Here is a 23,841-nt window from a genome sequence, read left to right on the forward strand (position 1 = left end):
TATTGAAATTTCGCATAAGCAAGTATTTTATTAGTGCTATTATATTTGATAAAACCAGTTAAAATTTCTTGACTTGTGGTGATAGCTGACATGCAACTTTGCAAGGCGTTTTTTAGTCGTTTATTATGGAATAACTATTGCAATTATAGTCCTGAAATAAAAAACCAGGATTACGTATGGAACACTGTGGCAATTAACACACAGCACTTAAAATCATTCATTGGTACGGATATCACAGAGGTGACAAATTCAACTCTACTTATTCTCATTTTAAATAATATAAAAATGTAAAAATTTCAAACTTAGATTGAGAAAAAGATTACCGGACGATTCAACACAAAATCAAGTCGATATAAAGAAGCACATTTTTATTTCAAAAATTAAAGAAAATATGCTTAAAAATGTTTTTTCCTCTGATTTGCTTTAAAACTAAAATTATTGTTATGAAAATAAATATTTTTGTGCATGTTGATTTAGAACATTCAGAATTTTACAAATAATTCTGAAATTATGAGATTTTTTGAAATGGAAACTTATTACAGTAATTTTAGTATAAATTTGGGAATAAATCAAAAAAAAAATTTCAAATACGATCATTCATCATTTAATCATAACTAAAATATTTTTCTCTAAAATAAATTAGAAGTGTTAGTACTAGTTATAAAGAGAGATTAAAGGTAATTATACAAAGTAAATAGGAATAATCATTTAATAATTGAGCATTAGTAATTTATATTAGCAAGACTGCCAATTATATTAAGTTTGAAAAGAGTTAAAGCGAAAACATAGGGATAAAAAACAGCAAGGGTTGTGTCTTCGGTCGTCTTCGGGCCAACCCTAAAAATAAACCATAATTACCAAAAACACAATGCCAAACCATATGCCAAAATATTAACTACTAAACTAACTTATTCGATAGTGATTTGAAAAATTAAGGAGTGAGTTAGTTAGAATGAGTTTCATTTGCTCAAAAAATTTTATTCAGCTCATGTAACAGATTTCCAGCTCATATCCAAAACTTTTGAAAAAATTGTTGTATAAAATGAATTCTTCAGATAACTCCAATTTTTATGTTAACAATTCCATTTACAATATCACGTTTAAAGATTGAAATATCAAACAAAATTGACTTTCTTAAAATTATTTAAAAAAAATTTTGAGAAGAAAAAAAGGAAAACTTTAAAAATATTTTCTAAATTAACGTTAATTGTAAAAAACAAGAAGTAATTTTAAACCGAGACAAAGATTAAAGAATTTCGAATAAGTTTTTTCATAATCCTTTTATGTTCATCTTAAAATCACTTTCTCCATTAGGCTGAGAGGAACATTAAAAGGAAAAAAAGAATTTAATAAGAAAAGAATTCAACTTTTTTCAAGAATATTTTCTTATAAGGATTAACACTTAAGAACAATTTCCAAGTCCTTTATGTAAAAGCGATTTAGTCCTTCTTAAAATTTTTATAATTTTTCAGTTCTTGTATAACATTTTACTTACGTAAATTAGACTTTGCATTATAAAATAAAAAAAAAATTGCAATTTTCTACTTTTAATCCTTATGGTTACCTTGACCGTCTTCTTTATTTAATATTATCTCAAAAAACTTGGGAGAAAATTAAAATTTAGAATTTTTTCTTTTGTTAGAAATATAAAGAAAATTTTGAAATTGCAAAAATTTCGATAAAATGGTGAAAAGAAAAAGAAAATTCACTTTAATTTCAACATAATCACTCCAAAAAATTCCCAAAAAAAAAATAAATTTTATTTCTAAGAATTTGTTCGATCAATCGGTACAAGTGTAAACTAAAAATGAGTATTAAAAAACAAATTTGTCTGTAAAAATCATTGAGTCAAAGAATAACTGACAAGGAATCATTTGAGGACTTTAGATTTGCATCCTAATAACAAGTTAACGTCTAACAATGTAGGAACTCTTCTAAGTTCCATACAACACATTTCCTGGCTTTAAAACGCGTTTTCTGGCTAAACTAGAAGAGATAGAGCGATTCTAAGTTTTTCCTGTGATCACTGGGAGTTCACAGATTCTTGCAATATACGATAATAGGGATAACTTAATTTAATTTAATATTAATAATTTTTTTTTTATATATACAATAAAATATTACTTACAGGTATTGCTTCACATATATCACTATTATCCCAATTGATATCACTATTACTGTAGAAAATATTATTATTATCACTCTTACTGCTACTACTGCTACTACTTATATAATTACTACTATTTATTTCATCATCGTCTTCTCTACACTTTGATAATTCTTGCATAAACGGAGGTCTCGGTGGTGGCGGTATCATGAATTTTGGTGGTGGACCAGCGCCACCACATTCATCGCAATCAAAATCTATATTTTCGTCGAACATTTTCAAATTGTACTCGTAAAGCAAGTTAAAGGATTACAATAAAATTGTAAATTTTACATAAAAACAAAACAAAAAACAAAAAAAATGAGGACCCTTTTAAAGGAACAATAAAAAAAAATTAATTTAATTTTTGTATTTTTATTTCGGTTTTCTGCCGTTTCAAAAAATTATCGTTCGACATTGAAAATTTGTATGAGTCGTAAGCGTTGACACATCCCAGAAATCTGAAAGCAAAAAAAGAAACAAAATTTTAATTTTTTTTTAATAAATGGACAAATATTTTTTTTTAATTAAGCAATATATCTGAAAAATATAGAAAATTCTGAGCTTAAATTAATGAATTTAAAATTGCGCTATGAAATTAATTCATAAATTTTAACTTCCATCGAATCACCTTTATTTGTTTTCCTAAACTACAATGTTTGTATTTACAAATTTGTTATTCTTTTTAAAAGAAAATCAAGGATTTTTCAATTTTTTAAATTTTTAATTTTCATTTGCAAAAAATTTTCAACATTCATTCGTGCATCAATTCAAAATTTTCCAAACCCAATAAAAAAAAAAAATATGACAGAAATGCAAAAATAAAACGTATATGAATTTTAAAGCAATCGTAAAAAATTAAAAAAAAAAGACCATAAAATCTTTCAGACAAACAAATTTCAATTAAATTATTTTTCGCTTTCTATTTTCTATATAAAATGATCGCTACTTGTTTTTGCCAGCATTTTAGTAACAGTAGTCCTTTAAAAAAATTTCACCAACATCGAAGATTTCGGGATTTTTTTTTTCAATAATGTGTTTTGTACTTTTACTATTGAAGGATGTCTAAACTATTTTAAGGTTTACAATAATAATAATAATATGTACTCGGACTTTTAATACGTTGCTCTACGTATTGTTCTACGGTGAATAAACAAAACAGTTACGTTGTCTCCCAATGAATCATCAGTGAGCGAATTCAAAATGCTTCGAAGAAAAGTACTGAGACCTTGTGCTGGCAAAAAAGAACTCAGGGTAAGTCTCAAAGCCATGGCATATGTAATTCCTGAATATAAGAGGCAGCATAAAATTGAATTTTTATATAAGTATATAATTTAGATATTTCCTTGAAAAAAATTAATTGTTCGTCAATTAAGTAACTATGAAGATTAAAATACTAACGGGCGATATATTGAGGATAATATATTGAGGACTGGTAAGCATGAACTCTACGAAGCATTTTGATTTTACCGCGAAATCATAAGAGATAAAAATTAAAATTTTCTCTGCTTCACCTTAGATTTTAGTCAATAACAATAGAAAACTAATTGGTAAATACTTTGCGGAAAAATCAGTAACATTCACTTATTAAACTCTCATATTTGTTTTATTATTAAAATTATAGTTTGACATTGACAATTTTGCATTTCAAACCGGAATTTAGAAAGTAATCACTACCTTTAGCTATTTTTATGAGAATATGTGTTTGCCCCCAAAAATATGCAATTTTATTATTTATACATTATATTCTTTAAAACTTTATGCTCAACTTTTACTTCGAGCTCTATACAATTTCACAAATACGTTAACGCAATAAAATATCCTAATATTAGCAAGAACACATCATCTATCAAAAATTTATTTGTTTTCCCTGTGTACATTTTTTTTTGATTTATTGTTTATTACTGAAATTGTTCTATTATGGATATATTGCAAAAAGAAACACAGATTTGAATGTTCATATGTATGAAAATAAAAAAAAAAACAATAAAAAAAGAAAAAGTAAAGTATAAAACGATTGAAAAATTGAATTAAAATTGTTATGATTCCGATACAATAGTATTTGCTTTGGACTGAATTTGATAGTACCAAAATAAAAGCATTCAAAAGAAACACAACAACTATAAAATATCTCTGTGTTTAATCGGCATTTTGTAAAAACCAAAAAAAAAAAGGATGTGGGTATAAAATACATACACACCTATACTTCCATAATGTCTGCATAAATTTTTTGTTTTTCCATTTTTTTTTTGTTTTTATAAAATAATTACATGTGTACCACTATATATTCAAAATGTAAAACAAAACAAAAAAAAAATATGGTAAAATTTGTACCATGAATGTTTGATTGGAATTCAAGGATTAAATTAGAAAGATGTGGAATAAAAAAAATTTGGTTTTGTTATTATTTGATTATCTAATTTGAGTGTGGGACAAACGGTTTTTCATTGAGTTAATGGTCCGAAAAAAGAAATTTTTTTTTTTTTTTACAAATTACTAAATGACCATTATATTGTCGTATGAATCCATTGCCACTATCTATACTATCTATTTTAAAATTATCAATTTATTTTTACATTAAATGATTTGTTTACACAGCATTTAGTCTTAGCATCGTAATTAAACCGATTGTATGATGACTAATGTGTTTGCTTTTCATATACGTATATAAAAATTTTATGGTGGAAAGTTTTTGGTGAAATTGATTTTATTATTAGAATAGAAAAGGGTTTTTATCGTAAATTTGTAATTTAAAACGAGATTTACGTAAAGGTTTTCTAAACACACTCCATTAAAATCTTAAATTAATGTAATATTGTTATCAGAATATCAATTATTCATAAATTTTCCTAATAATTTAGAGAACTTTTTAAAAAAAAAATATACTATAATCGAAATTATATTATGGACGATATTGAAAATTTAAGAAGTAAGGTAATTTTGGTTTTAGTGAACACGCAATGAATTATGACTATATTGTTCCCTTATAGTTTAAAGAAATTCTATCGTTAGTATTAAAGTATTATTGCTAAAATTTCTGGCATTACACTGATAAAAATTTTTTTTTAAATATTTAGTCAACCTACAATTCATAATACTCGTATAATTATTGATTATGCCACACTTATTTTTTCGAAATAAATGATTTTTTTTTTAAATCTAAAATTATTATTTTGTGTGTACTTTTGCGTTTACTTAAATGTTTGTAAAAATTTCCTCTTCCTAAATTTCCATCCATGAAAATTATTTTTTTTTAAGAAAATTCCCGATAACTAAAAAATTTAAAATAAATTTCAATAGTACGATTGTATGAAATCAATCTCTTTATATGATGGCTTTTTACTTTTTAGCATATTTCAAAAAGAAAATTCCAGCAAATAATATATTTAATAGTTATGATAGGGCAACTTTATCGACCCTCTGTGCGTCTTTTTAAAAAGAAAGCTAAAATAAAAGTATAAGAGTTGAAATTTCACAAAAATAATTCTTAAACAAAATATTCTTTCTTATAAAAAATAATTACTCCCAAACAGATTTTTGGCTCACATAAAATCTCCTTATCACATTAAAAAATCGGACAATTCCTTCAAACTCCTCAACACACCACTTTTTATGACAGCCTTAATATTCTACTTTTTCCTATTTTAATTCCACAAATTTAAAAATTTCTGAATTTATTTCATTTACCTACAGAATTATAAGAAAATAAAAATATAATTTGTTGCGAAAATGCCAAAGTTCGGTTAGTTATTTCCTCAAAATCATTAATTTAAGGCATAGAAATTTCTCAAATAAAATTCTTAAATATCTCACAATTTAACATATGCCACTTTGTACCAATAAAAATTTTTCTTATAAATTCTTAACATTGCCCCGAAATGTATGCAATTTTTTTTTATTTTGAGTATTATTTATTTCAGTAGAATTTCTATTTTTATCTATATATTTGTTCCCCTTCTAAGGTCTCAACAATTGTTGATTTTTGAATCAAAAAATTAAAATTAAATGTGCTGCTTTACAAACCATTGATTTTAATTTTACGATATTAATTTTTCTTTTGTATTTTCAAACAATTCAATCATTAATAAATTTATAAAATAAATTATAAGCGAAGGCCAATCATATTTATTGTATAATACATAAGTGTCACAGTCTGTGTACATTTATATACAAGTTATACAATAAAATATTAAAATATATTGAAACATAATTTCAATAAAATATTTATTTTCGAAAAGATTAAGTCATTTTAGAGGACATATAAATCATTTGAAACAATTATAAATTTAGTTTCGATATAATAAATCATTTTAAAAATAATGATCATTAATGATTAATTGTTATAAACATAATAGTGTATAACATGAAAAACAAAAACAACAATAAGAACACAAACAATAATAAAATCAAAGTATACAATAAAATTTTTAATGAATTTCGAAAATCAAAGCAGTAATTTATTGCTCAAATTTATGACAATAACAATCAAAAAAACAGCAACAACAACGAGAGTATAAATGCTTACATCCAAAATCATATATCTACATACATACACTCATGCCTTATATCTAAAAAATTATAAGGTCCTTAAAGCTTATTTTTTTTTTTGCGTTTTTATTGAAAAATATTTTTCCAATCCTTTTTCCATTTTATTTTTCTCTTTTTTTTTTTCATTTTCATTATTCTTTTCATTGTATAATGTTATGAATGCATGAATATTCAAAAGATGCCTAAGATTTGTTGAAGTTGTCTAAATTTTTTGTTTTTGAACCACGTTTACTTCATACTTAGTCATTATTTGTAAAATGTGTATTGGACAAACTATACTATGCATGTTACAGTTGAATAATAAAAAAATTTACTGCTATGATAAACTATTTTAGAGTGACAGTGGAAAATCAAAAGAAAATTTAATGTGATGTGGTTAGCTTATAATCGACAATAATCTCTATTTTCTCGATAATTCCAAAAAATTTTCTTTACCTTAATAAATTGTATATTTTAATGAGTTATGAAAAAATTTATTTTGTACACTTATTTTTAAAATTTCATGAACGCTTGTAGTTCTAAAGCTAGTTTGTAGAAAAAGCTTATTTCAGATCCAATTTCCGGCTATTTTGGATTCTTAAAATAACACTTGAATATTAAATCTCAAGTAATTTCATTTATCATTTCCTAATGGGCAAAAATATAAATGGCATTTTGCAGAAATCTAGTTTCTAAATTTCACCTAATTAAATCCCCAAAAAAATTTTGATTCATCCGGGCTTAAGATGCACAGGTCACATTTCGATAAAAATAATTTTTTCATCCTAAATTTTTTGATACATAAAATTTGGTGTGAGTGTAATACCTATCATGCTGTATGTAATGGGATCAGTTAAAAAAAAAGATTATTTTTTCTAACAGTATGGTATTTAAAAATCCTTTTTGCATACATTATTTAAGATCATTTTTATTCGATTTTTATGCATCGCATTTAAAATACACACATAGATTGCATGTTCAGATATAAATTTTATTCAAAAGTAAAAATTCCATAGATATGAAAACATAAGACTCAACTTATGCAGAAATAATTTGACATTGTACGAAATTTGATCAAAAAAAAATAATTTTTTTGATTTGATCCTTTATGTAAATTTTTATTTTTTAGGTTATTCACAATCCGATTGTACAAAACGTGCATAAATAACGTTAAGAAATTTGTGATTGGTATTTTTCAATAATCTTCTTAAAATTTATGAAAGATATTCTTGTAATAATTACATGTATATATATATATATATATATATATTATATTTATATATATATATATTAGAGAATTGTTTAGAGATTAGAGAAATATAACACTTTTAATTATTCTAAAAACTAAAATTAACTTAATTTTTTTTATTAATATTAAAAATATTAGAGCAATTTTTCTTTTGGCCCTACCACATAATTAAGAGCACGAAATAAGAACACTTAAATACACACATCCTTAAATGATTTGTTCATACATGGGCATAAAATTTTGTACGTGGTATCTACTACCAGAAGAATAAAATAAAATATTAGAATCAAAGACACAATTTATTGTGGGGATCGGGTACGAAATTCAAAAATATTATTTAGTACCAATTTTTGTTGTTTTCTCTTTTTTTTTGTAGTAGTAATCACCACTAGTATATGTGTAAATTCATATTATATGCAAAAATTTTTCCATTATAATACAAATATGCTGAAATTCGTACATGATGTGCATATGTACACAAACATGTACTTGCGATGCAGTAACTAAAATTTCTTTCATGACAGACCAGAAAATATTTTTGTAATGAAAAAAAACAAAACAAAATAAAAATTAACTTTTTTTTTCTTCGGTTTTTTTCAGCACTTTTCCAAAAAAAAAATTGAAAAAGAGTGCCCGTCCGTCTGTCCATGGAGAGCAAAACTTCAACACCCTTGAAAATAGAAAGCTGAAGAAAATATTTACCTTTCTTCCCTACTCTAAAAACTACAGTCCCACAAAGAACTTAAATTGCCATTTATTGACTAATTATTTTAAACCATAAATATTTTAAAGTAGAAAAGTATTTTCGGGCTTTTTTTACTGCGGCATAACATAATTAAATATTAAAATAGCAAAATGGCTGCTAAAATTAACCGTTACCTAAAGTAAGTTGTAGGAGTATCAAATTTTAGCAGCTTTCAGATATTAGTGAATAGTTGTGAAGTAGTAGTGAAGCATAGTGAATTAGTTAATAGTTTCCTTCTCAAGTTATCGCTCCATAAAATTTGGGAAATTTGAATTTTTACCATCAAAAAATATAATTATTTTTCTTAACTCCCGCAATTTTCACGCCTCTTTCAACGCCTCTTTCAACTTTTTTTTTGTCTCATCCTAAATATATGCAATTTTTGAAATATTTTGGTATATGAATGAAATTAATAGTAAATATTGTTTTTAATAGTAGTACTTTCACTTGTTGAAGGGAAAAGTGCTACTTTATAAACCATTGGTTTGACAAAACTTTATTTTAAATTTGATTTTTATTTTCTTGTTTGCAATTTAGTTAACAAAACAAAAAAAAATAAAAACAACAACAAAAATGGGAAGAAATAAATGTTTTCTTTTTTTACATATTTTTTTTTTTCTGTTTGCCGCAACTTTGTGTAAACAGAACGGAAATTTCGCTCTATTAAATGTTTGAATGATACTTTAACAAGCTGGGATTTGCATACTGAACGTGAACACATACACAAATGCATATCATATTGTACACAATATTTGAATGTATGAATTGTTTGTTTGTTTGTTTATTTATTTATTTATTTTAGTTTATTTTTTATACAAAAATTGCATTCTAATGTCTTTTCTAAAGTATGTACATAGAATTTTTTTTTTCTGTATAAAACAGGTAATGCATATTGAATTATCATACTACCCAACAAGTTTTAAATGGCGAAATATAAAAAAAAATTTAGTATATGTGGACATACATGCGAAAAAAAAAACAGAAAACATTAAGTTCACATATTCATTTTGAAATATGCAAAAAAGAAAAAATTTGAAACAAAAAATCCTTAGAATAAAGGATGGTTTTTTTTTCTTTTACGGTTTATAAAAATTTCGCTTGCGTAATGGATTAAAGCTTTTATGTATGTGCACACGGAAACATTTTTTTTTGGTACATAAAACGTAAATTTAAAAGATAAATAAAAATTATTGTCGTTCATGCGATAACGGTAGCAGAGGAATTCTTTTCTAGAAATTTTTTTTTTCTGTTAAGATTTTAAAATATAGAAGTAGTAAATTTTGCAAATATATGTAGTTTTTATGTATGTATAAAATGTAGGTCAATTAGGAATTTTATTTTGATTACAAAATATGACAGAAAATGCACAACAATTCATTTTATTTGAAATATCGTCAGATTAAGTGGCAATTTTTAGCAGATCAAGTGGAAAAGTGCAAATATTATGATTTGATTTTATATTTAAATAGCATGCCGATAGCAATTTGAAGACATCATTCAATTAAGGATGCAAGAATAAAGTAAAATTATAAGATTGAAAATTGCTTTCTTTGCTATATAAAAAAAAATCCACATATTTAATTCTCAATTATTTCTCTTTTATCTAATGATATTTTACTATTACACTGTTAAAAATTAAATTGTAAACAGTAAAAAACACACTGATAATTCAATAATAATTATATTAGTTAATATAGATAACATACTCTCCTTAATCTGCAACATATTGTATACAGATTAATTGAATATCAAATATAGATAAGTTTCTATTAAATCAGATTCAGTATTTCTATTAAATAAAGCCAAAATTAGTGTGATTCTAAAAAACAAAATCTTCAACAATATACATAATTTTCATAATTAAAATAAAAAACGCCTGATAACATACAGTGTTCAAGTATAATATATTTCTTATCAGAAAGTTTCGAAATCAAAACTGTTTTAAATAAACTTGGGTCAAGTCAATTGTCTGTAATGTAGCACTTTTCCCTTCAACAAGTGAAAATACTGCTTTTATAAAAAGTAGATCAATTTTATAGTTTCACCTTTCTATCTTAAAGATTGAAGAAGTTTTGTAAACAGACACAGGGACAAATGGACAGACGGACGGACTGATGGACGAACGGATGGAGAAAGTGAAATTAAAAACCACTTTTTCTTAAAATTTTTTTTGAAAAATGCTAAAAATCAAAAATGCATCCAACAATTTTTAAGGAATTTCTGGCAATCATTTGAAATTGTATTGAATTGCGCTTATTTTAGAAATAAATGAGAATATATTAAATTAAGAATAATTAGAAACAAAATTAAGATAATCAATAAAAGTTAGATAACTTAATAAAATTTTAATAAATCTTCAATTTAATAATCAAATATGACAGCGGCTTTATAAAATTTATTTATGAATATTAAAAAGTGTAATAATTTAATACTTAAATTTTTAAACGTGTATATAATAACATGGAAATTGTATGAAAATATAATAATTATGAACATTTTATTTTATCATAAAATACAATAAAGATCAGTGTGTGTTTGTTCTCTACTACATATTCAGTATCATAATGGTAAAATGCAAAACAGTATATTTTATTTATTTCGTCTCTTTGTCCCTCCTTGATCATAAAATAATAGTTAATGGTGTACAATTTACACTCTATAATTCGGGATACATTCGTTTTCATTTAACTTACAATTATACAAATGTATTTACACATAATACATACGTTATTATGGAATACTACATGCACATCTACGTGTAATCATAAGAATTTTAGTATTGAAGAATTTTTGGTATAAAAAATAAATTTATTTTTTTTTTGTTTTTTTGGTGAACGAGAAAGGATCGGACAAAATTATTTTATTTTAAAAAATTTACGTGGACAGGACATGAAAAGAAAAAACACAAAAAATAAAAATAATAATGGAAATTTTGAATAAAAACTTGTGAAAATTAACAAAAAATACAAACAGAAAAAACCACAACGTACTGGATGAAACTTTTAATTTATTTTCAGAATATGAATAAAATTTCCGGTCGATGAATTTTTGCGGTTTTAGTCCATTTATTTGGAAGAATACATATGTATTTTTTTTTTGTTTTTTACATCACACAATATTACTTTAATTTATATCATGAATGTATATATTGAAATAATTATATGTATGCATGCTTGTGTATAAACACACACAAAAAACATTTTTCTTTTATTTATTTAAAATTTACATTCGTGTACCTACATTATATATAAATACACTGCGGTTCATTAGAATCAAGTCCAAAAAAAATATAGTTACAAAGAAAATCCAATAATATGAACCGCCGTTTTGATGAAGAACTCGAAAAAAAACTCTTATAAGATTCGGGCCCAATATATTTTGAGAATCAAATCGGTCAATTGATTTTTTCCTAATTTTTTAGTAGCAACCTTTAGTAGAATATTTTCCTATTAATTAATTAATATTTCTTTTTAATATTTATCGTAGAGAATGAACTAGCAATAATTAGTAAGTATAAAGTAATTATTTTCATTTTCATTAGTGTGACCTTAAATTGTGGGTTTTAGGTGCTATTTCTTTTGGCCAACACAATAAGTTTAACCAAAATTTTAAATATTATTTACTTATTCTGACTTCTTATTAAATTTATTATTAAGTAAATAAATTTGACTTATTTTGATAAGGAAAGATATTCTATTCTAGCAATTCAATTTTTCCCAAACACTCATCAAAATAGTATTTTTGTTTATAAAATTTTCTGAAATGTAATCTATAATGGCTCGCAGTGTATTTTGGTAATATATAATTACCTTTATACATTTGTATGTATGTGTTTCTATAAAATTATTATTTATTTTGTCATTTCGTATACAAACAAACAGTATTGTTATTTTTCTTTTCATCATACACATGCATGTTTTTGAATATATATATATGTAAGTATGAAGACAGTGTCATTGATTTTAGGCCGAAAATCATCAAAAATATTCATTGTATCACAATTATTTATTTCCATAATGAATTTCTTTTCTATTCCATTTTATAATTTAAATATTAATTATGTGTAGAGCTTGATATTTTTTAAATTTTGAAATCTCTATTAAATGCTCGTATACTGTTTTCTTTTCCAAATCAATTAGAATATTCAAAATAAAATGAGGATTAAAGGTCATTAAAAAGGTTGAAAATATTTAGTATAACAATTCGGATGTCCAGAGAATTTAATTAATATTAATTGTAATTACAATATTAATTAGTGCAATTTTCAAAAATTTGTTCATGTGTAGAACGTTTTCTTGTTAACCAATTTAGAAAAAAATTAATATATAATAGAGAACTGAAAAGTAGCTCCAAGGTTAAGTCGATACACCTTTTTGTCAAAATTTCAAAATTTTCGACTGGAATTTTGGTGTTAAATATCCATTTTCGGTTCATTCCGCCAGGAACGATTTTTTTAATAAAATTCACTTATGCCCCCCTCCCCCCTACCCCATATTATTATACCACGTCACGTCAGAAACTCTTTTAATTTGTTTCTTAATTAATATTCTTTATTGTTTTTAATAATAGGTGCTTTTAAGAAAATCTCGAAAGTTTTTTTACTGATTTTAAACTAAAATTATAACACCTATAATATAAGTTCAAAAAATTTAAAAATAATTTTAAATTTTAAAGTATTATTTTTCCGACCCTGTAGTTTACCTATAAAGTATTCTCATACATTCTATTCGTTTAATATCGTAATTGAATTAATGAAAATAATTTAACTGAATTCATTTGAAAAATGGCATAAATAGATATTAAACAAATGAAATATGCAATTCTTTAAAATAATTTTCAATAGCCGTTTCAAAATATTTACAATTCACTTCAGTATATTTATTTAATACATATATACATACAGGACGTGAACATAAATTTAATCCCACTACATTACTGTTATATTAAAAATCTTTATACTTATAATCTAAATAGTTTTAAAAATTGAATACATATACTTATATAAATTTTTACCTGTCGTATGAAATTTATTTTCGTAATTAATTGTTATACATAAATGCGTCGAATTGTTTTGACTTTTTAATTCGTTGTATATTTTGCGTACATTTACCACATTTACATATACAATACAATTATACGATAAAGTCTATAAACTAGAACTGAATATTTTATGTATAATAATATAGATAGTTATTTAAAATTTTGCATAAAAATTACAAAATCATATTAAAATATTTATTAGATTCAACTTGATATAAAAGTTCAGAATAAGTAAATTTTCATTATAATAATGTTAAAAATGTTTAAAATTTTTATGATGCACAAATATATAGGGGTCATATAAAAGTTAATACCCAGTTAACTCAAATATTTATAAAGTTAAAATATATAATAATATTGAAATTCCTAAAATTTGGAAAAATTTTAGTTTTGAACAGGATAAAATTCGAGGAAATTCAATATATAATAATTTTTATATTGTTATATAAATTCAAACTCTATCAGCATTATTAATTCACGGAGATTTAGTTGCAAAAATTTTTGTATAATAAATATATAACTGTTATATTAATAAAGTTAAAATAAAATCAATTTATAATGCAAATTTTTGGAGAATTCATTGAAGAGAAACTTAAACATTATTGAAATTTGTTAATTTTTTTGTTAAGTTCGTTTAAAAGATAGTTAAAAAAAATAATAAAATTTTTTTCCCGCGTTTTTTGAAATAACAACAAGATATTTAATTTATTTTCTGAGAACTGATTTTAATTTCTAATATTTGTCGTATCGAAATATGCGAATAATGGAAATTAGGCAAATAATAGAATAGAATAGCATAGAATTAGGCAAAGAATTGAATAGAATTGCATAGAATTAGGCAAATAATACAAATTAAATTTGAATTACCGCCATAAATAGCAGTTTTTGTCTGACGGCAAATAATAAAATTTACTCTATTCTTATTCAATTTACAGTCAGATTTCTTAAAAGTTAAATGGCGGTAATTAAAAATTTTTAAATAACAATTAGCTGATTGATTAGGTTATAAATTTTTATAAGCAAATTGTTAAATTTTTTCGTCAAGTATGAGCTCCATCAGATAAACGATCATCAGACTATGTCGTACATGTAATTTTATATTTTATCGTATATGTAAAAGGCAGTTGAGCTGAGTTTGGAATGATTTCATTTTCTTACGAAAAGTAGCGGATATATTAAGACTAATGAAATATCGTAAGTTTAACAAGTTTTAGACATTGACGAATTAAGCTAAAATTTGATTGATTAAAATTGTAAATTATGGTGTTCAATTTGTGGCATAATAAAGTAATTTAACAATACGCGGTTTACACATTGAACAATTACAAAATTAAATTAAATAAAATACTTATAAAATTTTTCCAAATATATTTTATGTCTTTTCTCATTTTATAAAAATATTCTGGGAATTCTCACTAAATTTCTACTTTAAAATACCATACAATTAAATTTTTAAATGTGACTGCCCTCACATATCTCATATTCTGTATAAAATTTATATTTTTTCTGAAAGTTACAGTTTTACAAAAAAAAGGATAATACCTTATATTATGTTCATATTAAGCGCGGATATTAAATTTAAAATTTCAATATAAAATACAAAAAAAAAAAAAAAAATTATAATTTTATTTTTTTTACTTCAACTTTATTACAAAATTATGTAAAAAACCGAGTTGCAATAACAAAAATCCCAGACATACACAATACAATAAATCTCAACAAGTGTATGACAGTCTAGAAGGATATCAGTTTTTTTATTATTTTTTTTTTCTTTCTTTTATTTTAATACAGCACTATATAACAGTCAGATATTAAAAAAAAGTCATGCTGTACAAAGGAAATTCAAAAAACAACAGTAAAATTACGACTTTATGAGAAAATTATTCAAAAATTCTCTCATAAATTTTCTCTCTTGTTTTTCATATTTATTTTTAATTTTTCTTTTTTTATTTACATTTTTTATTTGTTTTTTCTTTTTTATCCATATTTTAAGAAAAGCTGCTTTTGTGGCTTCAACAAAAATTATTAAATTATTTAAAAAAAAAAAAAATCTCAAACTTAATGGTAATACGCGGTAATTTCCAATGATATCAACACAAGTGTGACAAGGATAAAAAAAAAACAAAAAGAATTTTTATGATTTAAATTAAGTAAAAGAAACAAAATAAGAAAGAGAAAAATAACTATCTAGACACTTTAAAGTCCAATGACATTTTAAACAAAAAAAAACTCCTCTTATAACGTTATTAACTTACGTAATGATATTGGTTTTATTTCACGCGCTTACACGTCACTCTTTTATACATTCATTAAACGCGAACACAGCATGAGGTATGACATTTTATTTTTTTTTTTGTTTTTTATTCATCTTTCCTTTGACAAAATAAAAGTCAAAAAAAAAATATTCGTAACGGGAATAAGCACTTATAAATTCACACACGTACTATAAAATTTTCGTGGCATACTTTTATAACGGTACATATTGACAGTATACATATATAAGAATGCACAGTAAGAAAATGTATGAAAGTATATTATGTATGTATATATATATAAAGAAAATAAAATGAAAAATCATCCTGATTAAATCTACATAGACAGAGGATAATATAAGGCTGTCGTAAAAAAATGAAGTCAATCAATCTTATCAGCGCGGTAAATTGCTTGATTCCAGAAAAAAAAAAAAATTTAAACAAAAAAATTTTTTTTTTGTTTTGGTGTTATACTTCCATTAAATCTTTAAGTGATAGACAGGATATAACGATAATTATCTTACGTTATGGTATATATATATATATATATATATATATATATATATATATATATATATATATATATATATATATGTATATTTAATTATTATTATTATATACAATAATGAAATATCATTGTAAAATTAAAGTAATGACAATAAATTATTTATAAAATTATTTTAAATTATTATAAATAGTTTGTTATAGTACTGTTACTCATCTCTATAATAATTGATGGTTATGTTGTGTTTGTTTTGCATCGAGAGCTTAATATGGCGAAAAATAATTTAAAATAAATTTCCCAATTATTACAAAATCCCATTTAATTTGTATTCTTCTTAATCCTATTGAAATTAATATTTTGAAAAACAAGTTGTTCTTCCATAGATATTTAGGATAACAGTATTGTTAGTCTTGTAAGCAGACTTAAGGTCGGTTGACCTTTTCAATGTTCTGCGTTTTGGTACAGACTATAGGATAAATGGGCCAATGAAGCGTATATTGTGCGAATTTAACTTGTAATCATCTGTTTTTTGTATAAACATAAGTAAAAGGATGCTTAAAGCATTGATTTCTGCTTAATTTATTCTAAATTTATATGTGACGCTTTCTTTTAACTCGCAGTATAGTAATTGTGCCTGTTAAGTTTAATAATGTGACCAAAATAATAGCCCCCATAATACATGACAGGTTAGAAAAGAAAGTTGGACAGAAATCTAAGGAGAGAAGACAGAAAAAGAACAGGAAGGGCTTTCGTCAGAATCGTGGGTACACCAAACATTCTAACAAAATTAGAATGATAGTTGAGCAATCAGTAGAATTTAATAGCGTCCTGTATTCAACTTTCGTAAACTTTGAATGTTCTTTAACATTTCCTTAAAAAATAGGTACTTGACGTAAATTTTTCAGTAATTCTTTCTTCTTTGAATTTTCCTTAGATCTTAACCCTATGTTTTTGATCGGCTCTTATTTAGAATACCTGACAACTTTTTTCATAGTACTTTTTTCACATAATTCTTTATTACAAATCAAATGTTGAGAATGTGCATTAAACTTCTTTATTTCATAATTAATAATTCTAATTATCTTTGTGCATCTTATTACAAATTTTTTTATTTCCAATTTTGAAACTGAAATTGTGTATTCCAATATTTTTGAAATAATTTTAATTCACAACCCGTCCTTTATACTACTAATTTCACTCAATTTTATGTAAAGTAATAGAAATTCAATATCAGTTAGGAATATTGTGCTCCGATAAACCTAAAAATTTAAATTTAATATTCATTTTTAGGCACTGAAACGTTTAATTCGTAAACAACTTCTTAAGTTATTATTCTTCAGACTGTTTTCACGGAATTGAAACGAAAAAAATGTATAAATATTTTATAACATTAAATTTGTACAAAAGCCAAAGTCTAGTTCCAAATTAACTCAAATAAATTGTAAAACTTTTTTATTATAAAAAAAACTTTGATAGGAAACCATAGGAAAATAGTCTGTCTGCCGCAACTTAATTTCCTCCGAACTTAATTTTCCTTAATTAAGAACTCCTAATTTTCCGTCTTTTTTTCCAGATTTATTTAAAGTCACAGCAATATATATGTAAGTATGTATTGGTATTTATGTTTGTTGAAGAATTTATTTCAATTAAAAAATATAAAGATGAAGAAGCGAAAACGTGAACAAAACGAATAAGCCCAACCCAAACCAACAAAATGAAAATTTATTTTTTGAAAGAGAAACGAAACACAAATCAATGGTTCCATTTTTCTTTTACTTAATTTTTATTTATTTTTCCCGTTTTCCTCCTATTATACTTATTTTGAATTTTACTTTTACTTTTTATCTTTTATTTTTAATTCTATGAATTTTTCTTAAACGATGAGAATGTTTTTTGTGTTTTCTTTCTTTTTTTTCAATTCTCAAAAAAAAAAGGTTGTAAACAAGTACTTATTTAAATGCTACAACATAAGAATAAGGGTAATCTACAGACCTATCTTCTTCATATTCTTTTCAAGAGCAACATAAAACCAATTACATTAAAAATAAGTTAAAATCACAGTAAAAATCTTAAAATTTATTTTTTCATGTTTCAATCTTATGAATGTAGCCTATATTTTAATGAACGAACTATTCAACAATATTGGAAAATCTTAAAAGACATTGGCAAATTTTTTTTAAATTTGTGACTTCGATTTTTAATACAAAAAGTATTGCATGATATTATGGACAAATATAGAATCAGTATTTATCTTTTGTGCTACTAAATGTTACAATAATAACTGAGACCCATACAACTGCCATTCAAAGTTTTTTTCATAACTTAACAAAGGAAAACCTCATTCCCCAAAAATAAAATTAAATTAGAAAAATTAGGTAGGTAGGTACAAGCGTATTCGTTAACTTCGAAATTAGTTATCGTCACATGCCTTGTTGAACCGAACTTGGTTCTAAATGAGCAACTAACTTTGATTATACAATCCTGTTTACGAAACTAACAAAATTTTTTTAAATTAATTCCTCCAAAAAATGTGATTTTACTGTGTATCTTAACGTATCTAAAGTTTTTAGGTTTCATTTTGCTTCTTTTTTTTTTTGTATTTAAGTCAAAAGCCCAAAAAATTGAAATAAATTGATTTTCTAGTATTTATTTGACGACTAATTCGTTTTCCATCAACAAAAAATAAAATAAAGAAACTTTTTATTATAAAATACAAATGTATACAGGGTGTGACACAATAATACGTTCTATAAATTTTTAATACGTCAATCAGACGAAACGCTTCCACGAAATAGCTAAAAAAAAACATTATTTAAACACACAAAAATGTAGCTGTCAGATTACCTAACAAAATCGTCATTATTTTATGAGGATAGAGAAGGAAAGGAAATGGTGGAGAGTTAGTAAAGGAAAAAAGGATTTCAATCACAATATTACTGATATCTAACCTACAGTTAAACACAATTTATAATCCTAGATAGTGTAGACCTCAGAGCATTCTTTCAAGTAGCAAGATGATAATAAAAATAGTTAGAATTGGCGGCACGCAGCATCCTATTCATCGGCTAATTCCTATCAGAATCCATACTATGATAACGAAAATCAAGAAGCTCCACCGTATTCAAGTTGTTCAAATTCTTCTTAAAAGACAACTGCTCAAACAAAGCGAAACCACTTTTCCCGAAACAAATTTATGAGTAAAACCCACGTCAGCGATTATTATACGCGATAACATTCTAAAGCGATTATATTCTAAAGCAAATTATACTTAAAAAATTTATATTGGAGACTTATTCGTTTGGACACAATTTCAATCTAAAGCTTTTTTGCGTTACAAGATATTGAAACATGAAATTAATGAAAGCTTATTCGTGTTTTAAAATAATACTCTAATGCTAATCTTGAACTGAAAATTCAAAAAATAGTATAGAATTAAACAAAAAGATTTTCGTGAAGCGACTTTAGAAGCGACACATTCGTATGAGAGAGAGTAATAGTATCATTTCTGTCATATGAATAATTTTAGAACGATATGAGCCTTGAACGGAGAGAAAGAGATACAGAGCACTCTGTAACTGTAGTACAACAAGAACAGAAAATATTTTTATATGCAAATATCGTTTGAGATATGTTAAAGAAAGGAATAACAATTTGAAAATGACGAAAATAAGAGAGTAAATAGAGAAAATGTCAAATAAAAATAAATGAAGAACGCGAAGTACATTTTTATTTTTTTTTTTATTTAAGAACACAATCACAATGTCAAGTTCCTGTTTTTTTTTTCTTGTTCGTTTAATTCAAAAGGAGCTCGTTTATAAAGTCTATAACACTAAGTTATATATACACGTACTTATATGTATGGTTGTATGAAAGTATACTTACATATTTTCATCATAAATATCATCATAACCATCAGTTCAGTTCTCATCATCGCAATCAAGTGGGATAGAAATATTTTCAAATGAATTTTTTTTTTTGCGAACATTTCTCTACTCTTTTCTTTTTTTTTGCTTTGTTTTGTTTTGCTTTGAAGAGTCGAATTATTCCTAATTCTTAGAGTCTAGAAAAATTGATTTAATGGGGTATGAGAATAAAAATCGTCATGATGTCCTTGATCTTTTTAAGACACACAGCCAATTAGATGATTTTTAAGTATAAGAAAGAAAATAAGAAAATGTAAAACAAAAAATAAAAAAAAAACATAAAAACCGTAAACTCGATTGATGACGACTAGCAGAAGCTGAAGAAAAAAAAACAGTGGTTTTTATGTAAAATTAGATAAAGAAAAAGCAAAAAAAGAAAAAAAGTGGAATAAAACGAGACGAAATGGAAAACTCAATTAGACAATTGAATTTTCATATTGTTTTTGTTCTTATTTTTTTTTTTTGCTACTTTTCTTGTTTTCTATGTTGTTAACAATTCTACATACAATGAATATTGTTTTTGTTATTTATTGTTGATTTAGTTGTTGATGTTGTTGATGTCATTTTGCTTTCTTTAAATAAATTCTGCTTTTTTCTTCTTCTTAAAATGTTATGTCTAAAATTAAGATTGAACAAGGATATATTGAGGATCGAGGGAAAAAAAAATGAGAGAAACAGAATTATCGGCAACAGCAGCGGTAGCAGATGGAAACAAATTGAAATTTAAGTAAATTCAATTGGAAAAATTCAAGCGAATGAAGATGAATTTGTTAAATAATTTTTTTTTTATTTTATTCCCAGCTCTTTGCTACAAATTTATATAAAATAAGATTCAAGTTTTCATTTAGGATTTTAAATAAGACAAAATAAATAATTTATGCAGATTTTTTCTTTTGTTTGTGTTTGATAACAATTGTTGAAGCTACTAAACACTAGGTACTTGTTAGCTTCAAAAATAGAAAATAAAAAACTAAAAAAATTGGTTGGGAGGGGGGGGGGGGGGGTAGGTGGTTAAAATTATTTTTTATTTGTTTTAGTTTTATTCTATACACTTAACTTATATTTTTCCTCACCAATTAATTTAAAAAGAAACTAAATTTAAATTTTACCCTATTATTTTATTATAGTTAATTTACCATTAATACATCGTAATAAAAACTATAAAATGAATTAAAACATTATATTCTAGGGGTCTGCAATGTTGCATAGTTCAAGGGAAATTTTTAAAAGTTTAAATATATTAAAAACAAAACGGAGTTAATTGGGATTTAATTTCAACATTTTAGGGAAATTTTTTTTTAACAAAATAAAAATTTTTACTAATAACCTTTTATACACTTCCTCTGAAATAGCAAAATTTTTAGTTTATTATAATATAATGTTGCTATTTATCTAAAATGCTATTATTGTTTTAAATTAGTAATTACATTTATACCAGGATTTTTTCATATAAAAATTCATATATCGATGGTGAAGGGCTAAGTAGCAAACTTTTGAAAATGCGTTTTTTACACCAATACTAATTTTGAACAGCCCTCTTTTTGTGGTATATAGGTTTCAATGAAGTGCGTGTATTAGTTTCCGAGATTGGCGTGGTACAAATAGGCTAAGTCCAAGGTTGCAAAAACAAAAAAAGGCTGATAATAATGTTTATATTACAAAAACTGATATAACTGATAAAACACTAATAAGCTAAGCAAATCAGTTGGTATGAGCAATTTTAACAATAATACCCAGTTTATATGGTAAGTTTACGACCTTTTTTGCAAAAACTCAAATTTTATGAAAAAATCTTATTTGGAATGAAAAACTAATTTAAATATTTTAATTAGAAAAAAGCAAAAAATAAAAATTTAATTATGCGGCGCTACTATAATTAACTGCGGCTTCTTTTCACAAAATTTCATTTTTTCAAAACGCTCCCTTGCACCATTTCAAATTTGCTACTTAGAATATCTGTGCATTTCACCATCGATATAATATGAAATATAAAATGAAAATTTCTTTGAATTTTTGGAGCAAGAAACGTTTCCCCAGAAGTTCATTATATAGAAATTTCTGGATAAAATTATTTTGTATACCCTGAATTAATGGGGGAATTTGGATTGCGGCAACAAATTCCTCAAAAATTATCTTTAAAGTAAATTGCATGTATCTATACATTTATGTTCAAAATTTTGATGGAATAAAAAAAAATTTTCTGAAATTTTGTATATTTACCTGCAAATTTAAAACTAATTAAAATATATATTATGTACATTGGCTAAATTTGAATTGAATAAAAACTAAACTATAAAAAGTTCTTATTAATAAAAAAAAATTAAAAATTGGAAAATTCGACAAGATTATAAGATGTAATTATATTATATCTAGTAATTGCACTTGGAATTTCTTATTTAAATTTTAATTTAATATCATAAATATGTTTACCAACTGCATTGAATGAAATAAAGGACGCTATGCGATGGCACCAAAACTTCAGAGGTCGAGTTTTCGGTGGGAATACACTCCTCTATAGTAGGGAAGCGTAAATAAACTATTTTTTTAGAGAAATGTCGGTCTGTCGGTTTGACAGAATTTTCTGAAATTGGGTAATTGAGTTCTGGTTGTTACAGAAACTAACTAATGAACTTTACAGGGAATTCGGGTGGCACAATGTGAAATTTACACTTTTCTAGGTATGTTAACTAAAAGCTGGATATCTTCCTTAAAATTGAAAAGAAGCGCCCAAAAGGCTTTTTCATAATCTTCTGCAATATTTTCACTAAACAACGCAATACACTTGGGGGGGGGGGGGGGCGCGGTCATGTGCTGACCACACCAGATTTTTTTTGCTACTTAATTAAAAAGTTTGTATGCTTTTTATATTCATAAATTTCGTTGAGTTCTCTATAAAATCCAATTTTATTATACGCCGTAAGACTGCATAAAAAGGAGACACGTAGTAACAGCATTGAATTAAAACATGTCGAGTTTTTAATTTACTTAGGAATTAATACTTCTCTATCAATCGATTTTAATAAGAATGTCGAATCAGAACTGGATAACTTTAATATAACTTGACCGAATTTGGATGAAAATTCCTATCTGAATTTGCATATTTGAAGATGTGATGAATTCATCAGCTGTCAGGGTAAATCAATATTCAGTAACTGAATCTTTAATGTACACATCGTATACATACATACATTATTTAATATTATAAGCGATTATTAAAATCGGATTACATAAAATAGCCTATATTATTTCATGAACTACTAAATGAGTAAATTGCAACATTTTTAGTACAAACATGGCTGTTGTAATTTTGTATTTATAATTTCCTTTTACAAAGAGACAAGTAGACCATATTTTTGATTCTAAACAGAATATTTTTCAATTTAAAATAATAATCTTAGTTTGAGAGTCTATTGAGCACTGTTAAAAACTAGATTATTTTTTTTGAATAAAATCT

The 23,841-nt window shown here is 24.7% G+C and overlaps 1 protein-coding gene across 1 annotated transcript in view; it reads right to left on the minus strand.

Annotated features, from left to right (window-relative positions):
- Positions 1-23,841, minus strand: part of LOC129613045 (uncharacterized) — a 155,657-nt gene that overhangs the window by 75,738 nt on the left and 56,078 nt on the right. The window contains exon 2 of the mRNA XM_055526939.1: positions 2,129-2,607. Within this exon, the coding sequence (XP_055382914.1) occupies positions 2,129-2,383 (255 nt within the window). The 5' untranslated portion in view covers positions 2,384-2,607. The remainder of the gene's footprint in view (positions 1-2,128; positions 2,608-23,841) is intronic.

Source organism: Condylostylus longicornis, unplaced genomic scaffold (assembly GCF_029603195.1).
Source record: "Condylostylus longicornis isolate FDR11 unplaced genomic scaffold, ASM2960319v2 ptg000080l, whole genome shotgun sequence".
Taxonomy (NCBI): Eukaryota; Metazoa; Arthropoda; class Insecta; order Diptera; family Dolichopodidae; genus Condylostylus; species Condylostylus longicornis.